This window comes from Oryctolagus cuniculus, chromosome 12 (genome assembly GCF_964237555.1).
Source record: "Oryctolagus cuniculus chromosome 12, mOryCun1.1, whole genome shotgun sequence".
Taxonomy (NCBI): Eukaryota; Metazoa; Chordata; class Mammalia; order Lagomorpha; family Leporidae; genus Oryctolagus; species Oryctolagus cuniculus.
The window spans coordinates 24,271,904-24,288,877 of record NC_091443.1 but is presented as its reverse complement, the minus strand read 5'-3'; the positions used below and the strand labels follow the sequence as shown (position 1 = coordinate 24,288,877).

Genomic DNA, 16,974 nt, shown 5'->3' with positions numbered 1-16,974 from the left:
TTTATTCACACACATATGTTGGTTATTCTGCTTAAACTTCCCGAAAACAGAGTTTACTCATTCCTGTGTCCCATCGATGCGAACATGGTGTCGAGTTAATATCTTGAAATAAAATGAACCATCCAGGGTTGGCTTACCCCCGAGAACTTCAGCATCTCAGCGTAGCTGTCATGAAGCCCTTCTTGATCAGAGCCCTTGCTGGTCCTCAAGGCTTCCGCCCAGCCCCCGTAAGCTGCATCCTCCCCCAGCCAGCTGTCACTCATTGCTTGCCCTTACCCATCTACTGCCCTCAAAGGGAGTTCCTGTTTTGCCAGCAAGGTGAACTCCTCACCAATTTCAAGCTGTGGGTCACACTCAGGTCATCTGCTTAATGTTGTAAACTCCATAAGTAGGGGCCAGCTCTGCCTAGCCCAGTGCGTCCTCCCCAGTGTCTGAAAAGCAGGGAAGGACAGGCTCAGGAAGCTTCGTCAATACAGTAAGAACATTTTATTGGTTCTAGAAGGCAGTGGCACCCGTTAAGAGATACCTAGCCGAAGAGGCTATGGGCAGTTGTGTTTTAGAAAATCATGCTTCTCGCTGTGATTGCAGAAGGCAAGACTGGCCCTCAGAAATCCCTCAGAGTAAGCAGGAGTGACGGGAGCCCGATGTGAGGCGACATCAGTGAGGTTCACGGGGCACAGGAGGATCTGAGTTTGCAGGAAGTGGTGATCCACGCGGTGCTGTGACTGAGGGCACCTAACGATGACTTCCTCGTTCTGACCTCACTCAGCGGCTGGCGAAAGCTGGAATGTGCACACGCTTTTATACTTCTACGTTTCCCTGTGGATCGACCACCAACTAACCTTTGTTTTGCAATGTATTAACAGTGCTACAAGAACACCTCGTATGTGGGAAGAGCAATGCACGCATGAATGAATGCAGCCAAAATCCTAATGGGCAGTTCTGTGATCCAGTGAGCGCTGCTACGTACGACAGCAGCGGACAGCCTACATGTCTCACGCTCTACACGCCGCGGTGGAAAGCCAGAGGAAACTGCCTGGCCGGCTCCTGTCGGCCTTTTGTGCGACTAGGAAGCGGACAATAAAGTTAATTTGAGCGTCGACGTGCCCGGACGTGGCCCCGCCTCCTCACCCGGAGCTCCCATTGGTAGGCGCTTGCCGGCGGCCGCCGTTCTGAAGCTCCGATTGGCCAAGGCCGCCGTCACTCCGTAGCGTCGCCGCGCCCGCCCGCCCTCTCGCCGCGTCGCCGGTGCCTGCGCCGCCTGCTTCTCCTCGCTTCTCTTCTCCCGGCTGAGGCCCGGGGGACCAGAGCGAGAAGCGGGGACCATGTTCCGACGCAAGCTGACGGCTCTGGACTACCACAACCCTTCTGGCTTCAACTGCAAAGGTGAGGCGGCGGCCCGGGGCCGGCGGCGGTCCCTCCCCGAGCGTCCCCACCCTGCCTCCTCACCGGGACCCTCGGCGGCCTTGGCTGCCCCTGGGTGCCCCGGGGCCGCTCCCCGGGCTAAGGAGCCCCCTCTCCCGGCCCTGCCTCGGCGCCGACACTTTCTGCACTTGCTAAACTGCTGCCGCCACCCGGCCTTGGCACACCCAACGGGAGGCTTTCGTTGTTTTCTCACTTAAGCGGGGGTCGTTAGGCTGTACCTGGGGCACCTGCTGGGGGCCCGCGGCGCGCTGGGTTCTGGGGAGGGTGCAGAGGGGGTCACGGGCTGCAGCAGCCGAGCTCCAGGAGTGGGAGGCCCGGCCCAGGGAGCAGCCGCAGAGAGCAGGCGCTGAGGCCCGGGCGGGGCGGGGGGCGCGGGCTCGGGGGGTCGCACGGGGCGTGCACGGAAGTGAAGTAGCCCCTAAGCGGGCAGGCTGCGTCGCGAACACCGGAGTGTTGGGGGATGTTCCTGCGTTGAAGTCTTTACAAAGTCGTGTTCCTGCTGGCCTCCGAGAGGGACCCCCGAGTCCAGCTTGCGGCGCGGCGCTCAGAGCACCGCAGGCGGCCTGCTGAAACCGATTTCCGAGCCGACTACGTGCTGGTTTTTTCCGTCTTGCGTAGAAGCGTAGCAAACGGTAGTGGTGTGTTTTTCCACTTTGCCTTTTACTTAGTGGACAAGGGTCCGTGGCGCTGTAGCTCAAATGTGGGTGTGAACCTTTGCGCCCCAGTTTGCTCGTCTGTGAAATGGGGCTATTACCCGTATCATAAGGGTGTGTTGAAAGGGGGTGGGCTGAAATCGTGTACGAGGTGCCCTTAATGTGGGAGTAACCTTCCGTGATACCTGCTGTCTTCCCTAAGTTTTGTCATTTGATCTGTTATTCCTTATTTCATTTTTCCTTATTAATTCTGTGGCAAAAATTAAGCCTTAAGTAGTCTCGTCTCCCCCTGAAAGGAACCGGAATATTAATAACATTAAAACAGCGCAGCTCTATGCTAGACACTTTGTTCGTCTTCACATAAGCTTCCCGGCGATGCCAGATACGTGCTAATATTATTAGCCCATGGAGTAGGTGGAAGACTCTGGAGCACAGAGACTATAGGTGGTGTCCCCAGATCCGCGTAACCATAGAACCCAGAATCTGAACCCAGGCCGGGACGGGAACAGATGATTGTTACTGTCTGGCTCCCGTCTGTACTTCCGACTCGTACTTCTGTCAGCTCCATGAACTTAGTATCTTGGGGTTGAGAAAAGTCCACGAGACCAGTTATCTGTGGAGGAGGAAGTGTTCTGGGGAATACGTGAAAGTATTCTGGTGAATATTTCTGGTGACTTGGTGACTTTTTGTTGCAGATGAAACAGAATTTAGAAACTTCATCGTTTGGCTTGAAGATCAGAAAATCAGACACTACAAGATTGAAGACAGAGGGAACTTAAGAAACATCCACAGCAGCGACTGGCCCAAGTTCTTTGAAAAGGTAACGAGTCAGGGAAGTAGAAGCAAAGCAGAGCTGCGTGGAAGCAAGCTTGCGATGACTCGTCCTTGGACGACAGTGATCGTCGTTGGAAACGCGGACTTCAGTGGTTCCGGTTTTTTTTAACTGTGTTTCTTTTTTTTAAGATTTTATTTATTTATTTGAGAGGTAGAGTTATAGACAGAGAGAGACAGAAAGCTCTGTCATCCATTGTTTAAATGGCTCCAACGGCCAGAGCTGCGCCGATCCAAAGCCAGGAGCCTCCTCCTGGTCTCCCATGGGGTGCAGGGCCCAAGGACCTGGGCCATCCTCCACTGCACTCTCGGGCCACAGCAGAGAGCTGGACGAGAAGAGGAGCACCCGGGACTAGAACCTGGTGCTCATATAGGATGCCAGCGCTGCAGGTGGAGGCTTAACCTACTATGCCAGCGCACCGGCCCTGTCTGTGTTTCTTTTGATTCTAGAGAGAATGATATCCCTTCCTACCAAGCCTGAATACTACATAGAAATAATTTCCTCTGGAAATATTGTGAAGCTTCTTAAATAGTGATATGTAGTCTTTGATTTAATGGCCAAAATCAGATTTTTTACATTACACTAAAAGTGCAGTAATAATACACTTTTTAAAAAAATTTGACAGGTAGAGTTATAGACAGTGAGACAGAGAGAAAGGCCTTCCATTGGTTCACTCCCCAAATGGCTGCTACGGCCGGAGTTACGCCAATCCGAAGCCAGAGCCAGGAGCTTTCTCCTGGTCTCCCATGCAGGTGCAGGGGCCCAAACACTTGGGCCATCCTCCACTGCACTCCCAGGCCACAGCAGAGAGCTGGACTGGAGGAGGAGCAGCCGGGACTAGAACCCGGCACCCATATGGGATGCTGGTGCCGCAGGTGGAAGATTAACCAAGTGAGCCACGGCGCCAGCCCCCAATACACTTTTACCAAATCTTTTGGAATAACAAAACATTATTGATAAACTTAAAAACTAAGACTGCCGTGTTCATGCTTGTTTTTTGTTTAAGATTTCATTTATTTGAGAGGCAGAGTACAGAGAGAGAGAGACGAGATCTTCTGTTCCCTGGTTCACTTCCCAAATGGCTGCAATGGCCAGAGCTAGTCTGATACAAAGCCGGGAGCTGGGAGCTTCCTCTGGGTTGACCACATGGGTACAGGGGTCCAAGCAGTTGGGCCATCTTCCAGTACTTTCCCAGGTCACAGCAGAGAGCTGCATAGAAAAGGAGCAGCCAGGACACGAACAGGCGCCCATATGGGATACCAGCACCTCAGGCAGAGGTTTAGCCTACTATGCTGTGGTGCTGGCCATGCTTATTTTTAATGTACGCAGATGTCCGTTATGTGCAGTAGAAATAGTCCTAGGAAGGTCTGTGTGTATGTCATTTTTGTGGCTAAATTTTTTTTCCATTGACTTAGTTTAATATTGTGATATTTTAATAGAAATACTTGTTTTCAAAATAGAATAAAGATCACATTTTACAACTTTTTTTTTTTAAAGATTTATTTATTCATTTGAAAGAATCATAGAGAGGAAGAGACAGAGATCTTCCATCTGTTGGTTCACTCCCCAAATGGCCACAGCAGCCAGGGCTGGGCCAGGCTGAAGCCAGGAGCTTCTACCATGTCTCCCACGTGGGTGCAGGGGCCCAAGTGGTTGGCCATCCTCTGGTGCCTTCGCAGGTGCATCAGCAGGGAGCTGGATTGGGAGTGGATCAGGTAGCATTCAAACCAACCCCCATATGGGATGCTGGCACTGCAGATGGTGGCTTAACCGGCTACGGGGCACCCCATGTTTTACAGCCTCTACCTACATTAAAAAGTTTTCATCATCGGTATTTGATGTGTAAGAGCAAAGTGATTAAACACCTTTCTCCTTAAATTCAGTGACTTTTTTGACAAGGAGATGATAAACCCATGCTGTGAGCCTCAGGAGTGGCTCTGTGAGTGTTGTACCCACATTCTAGAGTGCTTCACAGAGTTCTTAGAAAAGGGAAATTAGAAGGTAATCTCTTTCGGTGAGAACAAATTAAAATGTTTGCCTAAAAGAGATCTGCAGAAAGGTCATAGGAAATGTGTATTATGAAAAACAGTGCATGAATTTCAAAAGCTTTTTGTGCCAAATATGCTTTTAATTCCATTTTTCATGACCTTTTTGAAGTCCCCACGACCTGTTCATGGAAGTGCCTGGTGCATAGCAAATGCTGTGCGCTTGTTATTGCTACTGCTGGATTATTTGCCTTTGTTCTTAAGAAAATACTTTTGCAATTTTCATGGGCTTCTTAAGACTTTGAAATACATTATCAAGATGTTATATTTCTGTATTCTGTACCTTGTAGTATATTCATGTGTATAAGGCAGTTTTAAAATTTCACATGTAGAAAAGTGTTTGAAGAATATAAAAATTTTTTTCTCATGTAAAACACCCAGAAGCAATAGTGAAGTAGGATAACTTCAAGGCGAATGTGTTGGAACTTTACCAAACAGACTTTCAGCTTGGTCTCTTTATTGAGTGGCACTGTCATTGTGTGAGTATGTTTGGAACTTTTCTTTTAGATTTTTTAACATCATGTGTTACATCTTTTAAATATCCTTAATATAGATAGACCTTTTTTGTTTCTTTTTAAATACTCAGAAGTTTTTTGAGGAGAATAAAATGGTTAAAAATGAGGTATGGCTAAAAATTGATTCATTAATTATCCCTGAAAAGACTTCCAAAAGGGAGTTCCAAGAATTCTGCCTAAGATATTATTGCTGGAATTAATTTAAAGCTCATAAGACACTTATTTGAGGCATGGCACTCATTTGGTTATACAACTTCTTAGCTTTATTTAAAGGGCATAGTTAGGACTCTGTTTGGGACTCCTGCCTTCCCTATCCAGAGTGCGTTAGTTCCTGTCCTGGTTCTGCTTCCAATTCCAGCTGCCTGCTAATTCACATCCTTGGAAGCAGCAGGCAATGGCTCAAGTAGTGGGTTCCTGCTACCCACGTGGAAGCCCTGGGTTGAGTCCCAGCCCCTGGCTACAGCCTGGCCCAACTCTGGCTTCTGTGAGCATTTGCAAAGTGAACCAGTGGAGGAGATCTCTGCCTCTCTTTCTCTGTTTTTCAAACAAATAAAATGAATAAGAAACACAAAGTTTTTTAAAAGAACACTCAATTGTGCTTTACATGTATATATTATGAGGCTTATTCTATACACAGGCAATCCCATAATATGAAAGTTATGGTTTAGGTAATTTTTTATATAGCCTTCTTTAGAGTTGTCTGTACTATTGAGACCTGTAATCAGAAACTTTAGATTTGAGTCCCAGATCTAAATTGTGCAATCATTGGCAAGTAGGAGTCTCTCGGGCCTCTGTTTCTTCTCATCTGTTAAATGAAGAGCTTATTCTGGATTCCATGTCCTGCCTGAAATCTGCAAAGACAAATTTCAAAAAAGCATCATGAAAATTCTTTTTCTTTTAAAATTTATTTACTTTTTTTGAAAGCCAGTGAAACAGATCACCCTGCTACCAGTTCCCTCAACAGCTAGGGCTGGGCCAGGCCAAAGCCAAGAGCCAGGAGCTCAGTCCAGCTCTCACACTTGGGTGGCAGGGACCTGATGACTGTGCCATCACCCACTGCCCTCCCAGGGTGTGCATTAGTAGGAAGCTGAAATGAAGGGCGGAGCCAGAACTTGAATCATCCAAGGTGGCAGGGTAACCTGTGTGCTAAAGGCCTGCCCCTGGTTTTTTTTTTCATTGTTAAAGTGGTACACTTAAATGTTTAACTTCCTTTGGGTTACAAAATTGCATCGGAAATATAGTAGCATAAATGTTATAAGAACTTTTTGGAGATCCAAAGTAAGATATCTTTGAACTCCACAGTTCTTTTTTTTTTTTTTTTTAACTTTATGGTAATAATGAAACTGGATTTCTTTTTTTTTCCCCCTCAGTATCTTAGAGATGTTAACTGTCCTTTCAAGATTCAAGATCGACAGGAAGCAATTGACTGGCTTCTTGGTTTAGCTGTTAGACTTGAATATGGAGATAATGGTATGTTTTATGGGAATTGTGTGTTTTAGAGAGGAAAGGTGGGAAAGGGAGTATTAAAGTCCAGGAAACAAAAGTTTTAGCTGTGGTTCATTTTTATCACAAGATATAAAAGCACTTTATATTGTCCTTCATTGATACTTAAATTGTTCTTTTAGAATTTGGAAATGGTGTTTTCAGGGAGACTAGTTTATTGTCTTCTGACAGTGTAACATTACACAGTAAATGTGCCGCCTTTTGCAGTCTGCGCTGTAGTCTTTCCAGGTCAATTGTGAGTGTTCCAATTGCTGGTGTTCTGGAGTGTTGGTGGCAGCAGGTAATTTCACGAGAGAATGAAACATGTCTTAATAATGTCAGTATACATTAATATACTATAGGCCAAAATACACAGATACATGTATTATTGGAGGCTTTTGAGTATTAGTACCCATAGCAAAAATTTCTATTAAAATTGAATTCTTCTTGCTAGACCATTTCTTTGTAAGGCCTGCCAGCATCTCAACGCAAGGTGTACTCTTGCCTCCATTGTCTGCTTTTAATGTTCTCTTATGATACTATCAGTTCTAGTCTTAATCATTTGCTTTTGACACCTTTTTGGTACTTTGGCTTTTCCCTTTGCCTCTCCTCCTGCCCCCGTTGATCTTCTCTGGTGTCTGTTGTGTCTTGTCTGGTTCCCTGCCATCACCCTAATTCAGGCTCTTGGCACTTTCTGCAGAGATGATTATACTGTCTCCCCAGCTGGTCTCCTCTTAGGTGTCACCCCCTGTTCTCAACTGGTTAGCCCAACAAACTGACTTCCCGAAATGTAAATCTGTTTAAGAATGCTACTTAATACTAGTTTCCAAAGAATAGCTCCAGTTACATATTCAGAAACATCACTAGTAACCCATTTTGTATTAAAAAAACAAACAAACAAACAAAACCTGTAAGTCCCTTAGCCTGGTATTTAAGACCTTTGATGAGTGTTGTCAACCAGTATTCACCCACCAGACAGCCAAACAAGAGTAACAGTTTACTTGCTTTACATCCTTATTTTCTCACTCGGCTATTATTATTACTATTTTATCTGCACAGGTCTAAATCCTGCCCATCCTTTTAGGATCCAGCTCCAGTGCTACCTTAGCAGTAATATTTCCTTCTGGTCTTTCATAGCTTAGAACTCTATTATAGCTTTTAAGTCATTTGCCACTTGGAATTTTGCTTCTCTTTCTTGTAAGCTGACACTCAGCCTTGGTTTCTGCCTGGTACTTAGTCTCTTACTGCTGCTATAAAAAATCACCACGACCTTGATAACTTAAAACACAAGCTGTTATCTTATTTTGGGTCAGAAGTCTGACATCAGTCTCATGGGCTAAAGTCAAGTTGTCAGCAGGACGGGTTTAGTTTGGGGAATGATGAGAAAATCCATTTCTTTGCTTGTCATCTTAGTGCCTCCTGTGTCCTTGCCTCTGGCCTCTTCCTCCATCGTCCACTGTGGCAGCATACTATCTGCTCTCTGACTCTGCTTCCGTTGCCACTTGTTCTGTGGCTCTGATCCTGTGCCTCCTTCTTAGGAGGACATTATGGTTACTTTGGGCCCACCTGGAGCATCCAGGATAATCCCCACATCTCCTTTATGTAACCATTAAGAAAAGGTCCCTTTTCTGGTGCGAAGTGACACCTGCACAGGTCCCAGGGATTGGAGGGGTCTTGGTACCGACATAGTTTCCTGCAGGCCGTAGACACCTACCAGTGTCAGTAACTGGCAGATGCAGGTGGTGATGTTTGTGTGTGCTGATTTGATTAGTTGTTTGTGCTGATTTGATTAGTTGTTATTTCGTTCTTACCTCAGGCTTCCATTTCAGAAGCCAGATGGCAAAATATTTTAAGGAAATTTCTTAAGCTGAGACTTCTTTACTTTCAGTTGCAGTTTACAAAGAAAATATGTGGGCTTTTCTTTAGAAAGTCAATGTCATAATCAAGCCTTGTGGCCTTAGCAGTATTGATTGTTAGGATGTGTAACAAAAGTCTTTACATGTCCTCCGGGTTGGTAGGACCTGTGTGAGCCGATTTGCAGTGAAGTAGCCTTTGGCTTATCAAGATTTTTTTTTTTAAGCTATTCCCTCCAAAATTCTTTGTCACATGTCAGTTTACTCTGTTATATCTTTGTTCATTCTATTGGTTCCATTTCTGTAATCTTTCCACATTGACTGGTAGGTACCGCATGATCGTGTATCCTCACACTTGATAACAAGTACATATATTTGTTTCTCAATAATAGCATTGTCTTTTATAATGAATTTAAAAAGCTTGTTTGTTAATTTTTTGATATTTAATAAATGAACATATTTCAAATGTTATCAAAAGTGTATTAGAAGTATAACTAGGAAACATGTTTTCTTTCATCTTTTTTTAAAAAAGATTTATTTGAAAGATTTACAGAGAAAAAATGTTTTTATTTATTTGAAAGGCAGATTGACAGAAACAGATTTTCCATCCTCTGGTTTACACCCCAAATGACTACAATAGGCTGAGGCTGGGCCTTCTTCCTGGTCTCCCACGTGGATGCAGGAGCCCAAGGACTTGGGCCATCTTCTGCTGCTTTCCCAGGCACATTAGGGAGCTGGATCGGAAGTGGAGCAGCCTGGACTTGAACTGGTGCCCATATGGCATGCTGGCATTGCAGGTGGCAGTTTAACCCCTTAAGCCACAACACCAGCCCCTTCGTCTATCTTAAAATTGAGAATTGTAAGAACAAAGACTTTTTGAGTTGGTTAAAGTAGTAATACTGTTCCTTATCAGTAGTCGGTGCTGGTGTTCTTCTGTGGTTTTACGTTAATAGGTTGCCTTCCAATTTACTGCTACTTATTTTAAATTTGCCTATACCGCGCTCACCAGGACTCGGTCATCTCCTTGTGGTCCTGACCTGTCCTCTGTGAGCAAGAGAGACAGGACTGGTTTGGGGGTGCCCTGTCTGAGTGGACACGGGACACCACGGTTTTCAGTACAACAAGCAGCGTTAGGCCCGTGCGAGTCCTGCAGGAGGAGGGCGTGTCACTGCTGGAAGTGGCCACAGTGCTGCACGCCCGTCTGTGGGAAGCGCTCCAAGGCGTCTCTCGGTGGAAATGTCTTTGAAACCATACACATGAGTATAATGGAAATCCTGTGCATGGTTTTCAAAAACTTTTGGCACCAAAATAAACTTTTAATTCTATTGTCAAAAAAAATTTGCCTATACCATTGTGCGTTTTAATTTGTGCCTTACCATTTTTCTTTCAATACTCATTAAAATCGGACTTTTTTTTTTTTTTTACTTCAGCTTTTTTCTAAATCATTTTCTAGAATTGCAGGTGATTCTCTTTACTGTTGACTACTTTATATGCATTTTCTGTGATACTGTCTTTGATCACCACAATACTTTGATCAAAATCAGGAAATGAACTTTGATGCAGTACTATGATCTGTAGATGTTGCATTTCACCAGCCAGTCCAGTCATCTTCTTTATAGTCTGCCCCTTCCCACCCTTAACAGGAGCAGAAGGCAGGCCCAGGGTATGCATTGCTTTCAGGTGTTCTCTGGTTAGTTGCCTGTAATCCGGAACATTTCCTAGTTACTTATTTGCCCTCAGTGACACCGACTTTCATTTTGTAGAGAGTGTGTCCCTCAATTTGGGTTTGTAAGAAATTTCCTCTTGGTTCTCTTCATGGTTTATACTTTGCTTAAGAATACCACTGAGGTGATCTGTCTGATGGCTAGTCCTGGGAACCGGGGGCACTTCTGCGCTCTGGATACCCCCTTGTCATCCGTGTGTTGTTCCGCGGGGAGATGCTCTGGGCTGTGTCGGTGGTTGTGCTCGGACCTTCCTCTCCTCGGAGCGTCCTTCTGAGGAGGGTCTTCTGAATCAAGTGTTCTGTCGCCCACAAACAGGTGGTTTTCCAGTTTTTCCACTTCCACCGTTCCTTCTGCAATTGTTTGTTAACTCTCTTCTGTAAGGAACAGCTTTCCCTTCTCAATTTGTTTCTTCGTGTAAGCCAGTTTAGAGGCTTTGGTTCTTACTTCATTTGGTGGGTCATAACCCTTTTTGTCAGTGTAATGTCTTTCCAGACTGGGCTAGTGGGAGCCCCTTTTAACTCCTGTGTGACTTAAGTTTAAATGCTTTTATTTTTCCCTCTTGTTTCATTAGCAATCAAATAACCATGATATCCTAAGATATTATTTTGGGCATTTAGTTGAGTGAATCATTAAGTGTTTTTATGCATAACTTCTTCTTGTTTTTGAAATGAAAGTTGTAAAATCTACCTTTGTAATTTTGAATACCAAGTTTCCATAAAAAAGTTTTAGGTTAGTATATGATGCTGTGTTTGTGAGTTGATTTCTCTTTTTAGAAAGCAGGATTTTCAGACTTTACATACAACATTCAGAAGGCTGGGGGAAGGGTCGGTTTTCAGTCGTCTATCCCTAGCTTCCTGTTACAGAGGAGGCTGTATAAGGACACTTTTCCTTCCTAAAATTCAGTATTAAAATCATTACCTTTATAAATATTAATAAAAATATTTGTGCCTAGTATTTAATCATTTTAGCTTAGCGTATGTATAGACGCATTATCTTTTGTTAGATATTCTTGCCAAAAAATTTTTATTTGAGTTGCCTTATGAATAGTTTGGTTAAGTGAAACAGCTGATAAGCATTGTTTACTTTTAAGAGTTAAAAGTCTACAAATTGCATTTTTGTCTATTTTTTATAGCTGAAAAATACAAGGACTTAGTACCTGATAATACAAAAAATGCTGACAATGCAACTAAAAATGCAGAGCCACTAATCAATTTGGATGGTGAGTATATAAATATGTAAAACTGAACGTCAACATTTTTCTTTTACTTCCTAAAGTGTAGGTTTATATGGTTTTAGTAAATTAAGAATACTTTAGATAGCATTTATGTTGCATAGTCCTTATACCGTTTTTCATTGTTTGATATAATATGCTTTCTCCCTCCCCTTGCAGTTGAATAACCATGTGTGGAAATGCCGTTACTTGATTTACTGCTAGTAATCTGGGGTTTTACTTTGTATTAATCATGGAGGTCCTTTTTATGCCTTCCTGGGTGTGTAGACTTTATTTAAAAAAATATTTGTCTGAAAGGCAGTTACAGAGAGTCAGAAGCAGGGAGAGATCGATCTTCTGTCTGCTGGTTCACTCCACAAATGGCCGCAACGGCCAGAGCTGGGCCAGTCTGAAGCAAGGAGCTTCTACTGGGTCTCCCATGTGGGTGCAGGGCCCCAAGGATTTGGGCCATCTGCTGCTTTCCCAGGCCATAGCAGAGAGCTGGATAGGAAGAGGAGCAGCCAGGACTCAAAACTGACGCCCATATGGGATGCCGGCACTGCAGGCAGCCGCTTTACCCACTGCACCGCAGCACCAGCCCCTAGAAATTTTTTAATCCAATGATACCGTAAGTCCTAACATTTTTCATCGTTCTCAAGTGTCTTCCAGTAATTCTTTCTCCTTTTAAAAGTGTGACAGTTCTAATTACCTAGATTAAATTATGTTAAATACTTTTTTGCTGGCTGATTTCCTTGTGACCTATAACTGATGAGTTATGCTTACAAATGAGGAAGCTTGTTGGACACTCCAGGGCCACTGCCTAGAGAAAACTGCCCATTGAAGGGATCTGTGTGTGAAAATTAATAGCCTTGGGAAGAAATGTTAATTAAAAATGCTACATGAGTGGGCCTTTTCTAAGTTTCAGAACAAACCTAATAGGAGTTTAATTAGTCAGTTTGGCTGATGAAATATGAAATGATGAAATAGGAAAAACTAGCTCATAAATCTAATTGTTGATATTTAACTGCCTTAAGTTTTTTTCTTTTTCAGTACTATTAAAAGTTAAAGAGAATTGTTACGGGGAAATTTTTAAACATTTTTATAAGTGTGTATATTCACAGATATGTCAGTATTACGATTGTGGAGCTGAAATGTGTTTTTTGTTTTTTCATTTTTAATCTTTCATAGTAAATAATCCTGATTTCAAGGCTGGTGTAATGGCTTTGGCTAACCTGCTTCAGATTCAGCGTCATGACGATTACCTGGTAATGCTTAAGGTCAGTTTCATATTCTTGATTCTTGGCAGAAACTCTGTATATGGAAAACATCTCTTCATCTTCTAAATATGAGCTGTTGATACTGAAACCTAGGGTTGAGTGACTAAACTGCAGGGGAAGAATGTAGGGCGTCAAGCAGTTCTCACTAGATTGCCCAGTACCTAATACCACAGAGTGTTAACTCTGCTGTCACCGTGCTAAGTTTCTTACAAAGATCTCAGTCCATCCTCTCAACAGTTGTGGAGGCAGAGGCTACTGTCCTTATTCAAAAAATAATGCATGTGAAGAAATGAGACTTGAAGGATGATAAATGATGTCTAAGGTGACACAAAGTGATAGAGCCAGGGTTTAGCATAAAAACTCAGATCCATCCTGGGGCTCATTCTTTTCCCTTTTAGGGACTTAAAGTATGTATTCACCAAGAGAGTGGAAGATACAGAATCAGTAATGGTGAATTTGGTCAGAACCATAGGCCCCAGAATGAATGAACTGAGAGACGACTGTGTCTGCCTTGTGAGAGTGCTACATCCTGGATGGGCCACACAGTCCATACCTTCACTGTAGAGGGAGCCTGGTACTCCGAAAGTGGTCCCTGTTGGCTCAGAGAAACCAGAGGCTCACACTTCAGAAGATTTATTCCCTGTGGTGGCGCAGGAACAGTGGCAGGAAACAGGGTAGTGGACTTGGGATGCCAGACTTAGTGGAGGTTGTTACTGCTTTTACAGGAGTGAAGAGCTTTGGGCTCTGTGCCTGTAACGTATTTTAAACTTTGCACTTTTTCACTAAGATGACCGATTAAATTTCACTCAGAAAAGATTAAGCCAGAATGTATCATACTTTTTAGGAGTGTGAATATTAAATGTAAGTTTATACAAGGGAAAGATTGATTTCCTAGATTATTAAAATTCTCTACACTGAATCTGAATGTTATCTGGATTTTCTTAACCCAGATTGGATGCCACAAGACAAAAGTTGTTTTTTATTGAAATTTAGCTTTTTCAAAGTCTTGTTCTTCCCTTATTATGTAAATTGCCTTGGAACAGTTCTGCAGTGACCTTGGCAGCTTTATTCATCAAACTGAGGAGCAACAGATATATATAGCAAGTGTGGAGTTGTTTTTAGACTGAAAACCTGATGGGAAAAAGTATGAATCAACTAGAGCAGGAAGTTTTATAAAATTCCAGTTCTGGCTGCATGTTTATCTCTTGCGTTACCTTAAGAGGCTTTCAAACAATACGTGGTAATAAGGAAAACATCTTAGTAGGTTTGTCCATTGTAAACATCAGTATATTAACTATGGAGCAACCAGTGTTTAATACATTTGCAACCACAAATATGTGTAAAAGGTCATAAGACTATGTATGAAAATATGGTAAACAGTTTATCAAAAGTAAGCACACTATTTTGGGGTTTCTTAGGCAATTCGCATTTTGGTTCAGGAGCGCCTGACACAGGATGCAGTTGCTAAAGCAAATCAAACAAAAGAGGTATGTACGCTTTTATTAAATCTGTAAGTTATTAATGACTGTTTCTTCTTGCCACAAACTACATTTTGTGTGAAGACAGATGTCAGTTCTCTGTAGGTCGGCCCTGACAAAGGATAGCTTGCTTCAGTGGTTTGGTTCTGAGGCAAACTGAACGTGTCTAGTTTCTGGGCACCACTTTTGAGTGAAAAAAAAAAAAATCAGTGTGTTTATCTTACTTCAGGCACCTACCAGTGACCGTCTACCAACCAGCGCGTTTGCCCAGTTGAAGGTGATTTGAGACGGTTTTACCCTTGTGAAATTAGATGATTATGATTCCTGCTGGAAAACGAAGGACACGGCTTTTCTTTGCTACTATTTTTCATCTTTTTCTTTCTAAATCCCATCCCTGGTATTTTTTTCCTTCAGAATAAATTGTTCTGATCCATTATCTGGCATGAGACATGACGAGAAAGTAACTCGGCTAAAGCCACCTCGTAGATCGAGGTTGAGCTCGGGCCACGTGCGTCCAGAGCCTGGATGGTGACTGAGGAGCAGTGGTCCACGTGGAGGCCTGTGTGAGCCTGCTCGTCTGCCCACTGAAAGGGGAGGCTGTGGAGAATGGACGCACTGGGAAAAGTCTGCCCCAAGATAACTTCCCTGAAGGATAAAAAAAAGTATTTCTGGGATATTTTTAGATTTAACTGTATCAGAAAATCCAAGTAGAAGGGATTTTCAAAAAGGTTTTGAAAAAGTTTGCATCTAAATAAACTTAATTCCATTTTCCTATAAACTTCTTCACATACTTTCAAATTGCTCGTCTCATTGGCTGTGAGACAGCACTGAGAGTGTTGAAAGGGTTTGTGGCAGCAGGTGTCTGTCTGATCATGCCCCGCTCCCTGCTCCACAGAACGTAGAGCGAATGCCTTGGCACAGCCACCATTCTGGGATTTGGTCCCTCTTTTGTCATCTTTCCTCTGACCCCCCTTAGCAGGGCCCAGCAGTGTGAGAGGTTCCTAATGTCAGGGCCGTGCCATCCCCTGAAACTGAAATACAGTTTCTTCTCTTTTAGAATTATGCATGAATTGGGCTACTGCAAATGGGTTAAAGATCAGCTTATTTCATCCACTGTATAGAACAGACAGTATATTGTTCTAATTGAAAAAAGTCATTCATTCAGCAAAACAAAGTCTGTGGTGTGGAAGGCAGTGCAAGCAAGAGCATAGCTGAAAATCTTTGCTCGTTTGTGTAGTAAAATTGAGTTTCCTTTAATGTTCCAAGTCTTAATTTTAAAGACAACAGCCTGTAATAATACGGTCGAGAAGTTCTCACAGTATACTGTTGCTGTTTGTGACTGCATAGCTGGTATTTGGGGCATGTGCACATTTTGAGAGGTGGCTATTGCGTGGTGGTCTCTGGCAGACCGTGGGGATGACTGACACAGAAGGCTGCTCAGCACAATTCCACTCCTCAGTTTTGCTGTCACACCCTTTGGTGTCCTAGCTTGTGTAACTTACTAGCTACTTGAAAGCAGATGGAACCAAGGTAGATTTACATTAATAGATTAGGCAGGAATAAAGTAGTAACAGCTCATATGTGGGTGTCCCCTAAGATTGTATCACCCTGTGACGTAGCCGTCTGGGTTTGTGTAAGTACACTGGAGTGTTTTCCACCATGACAAGATCACCTAGTAACAGGGTAGGTTCTGAGAAAGGTGTTCAGCGGTGCCTGACTAGATACTTATGTATTTTGTTATACCATGTAAGCAGCAGATTGTCCAGCTTCATGTCATAGACACCCTCTTGTGTATGTCTCTGTGCAGGGGCTGACTGGTTAGCTAAATGGGCAAAGGCTCTTTCCTAAGCGGTTATAGTAGGTGTAGTGTTATCACAAAGCAGATTTCAGCAGAAGAGTTCCCTGCTTTTCACAGTTTCAGCTGAAAACAGTGTTTCTAACCATAGTCTCATTTTGTCCTTCCTCCCTTTTAAGGGCTTGCCTGTTGCTTTAGACAAACATATTCTTGGTTTTGACACAGGAGGTAAGTGATTTTAATTAATTAATTTAGACTATAGAGATGTAGTGACTACTTGAAGGAGAATGCAGAGGTTACCGATGAGAGTACTTCAGAAACTGTAGAGAAAGAAAAGTGGATCTTGGTGCTTCTGAAGGCCTCATTAATGCAACGTTTTTTCTTATGAAACAGATGCAGTTCTTAACGAAGCTGCGCAGATTCTGCGGTTGCTGCATATAGAAGAGCTGAGAGAGCTACAGACAAAAATTAACGAAGCCATAGTAGCTGTGCAGGCGATCATCGCCGACCCAAAGACAGACCACAGACTGGGGAAAGTGGGGAGATGAACACTCGGGTTCCGCTTCTCCCCTCTTACTACTTGGGAACCACGTACACTTCTGGCATGTGTTTGTCACGGGAGGCATCCCAGGAAATTCACTGCTTTAATAAAGTTTGGGAAAGTGGAATTTTTTTTTTTTATAAT

General features: G+C 43.4%; 1 protein-coding gene and 1 non-coding gene across 2 annotated transcripts; both read left to right on the top strand.

Annotated features, from left to right (window-relative positions):
* The first annotated feature begins 763 nt into the window (after positions 1-763).
* RTRAF (RNA transcription, translation and transport factor) lies at positions 764-16,957 on the top strand. Its single transcript, XM_002718245.5, has 8 exons — positions 764-1,386; positions 2,774-2,898; positions 6,841-6,940; positions 11,662-11,748; positions 12,928-13,016; positions 14,435-14,503; positions 16,469-16,517; positions 16,683-16,957. Exons 1-8 carry the CDS (start codon positions 1,326-1,328, stop codon positions 16,835-16,837), a joined length of 735 nt encoding a protein of 244 aa, XP_002718291.1. The 5' UTR covers positions 764-1,325; the 3' UTR covers positions 16,838-16,957.
* Positions 9,804-9,928, top strand: LOC127484045 (small Cajal body-specific RNA 23). The gene has a single exon (XR_007910826.1). It is a non-coding gene; the product is annotated as a small Cajal body-specific RNA 23 (non-coding RNA).
* Positions 16,958-16,974: the final 17 nt, after the last annotated feature.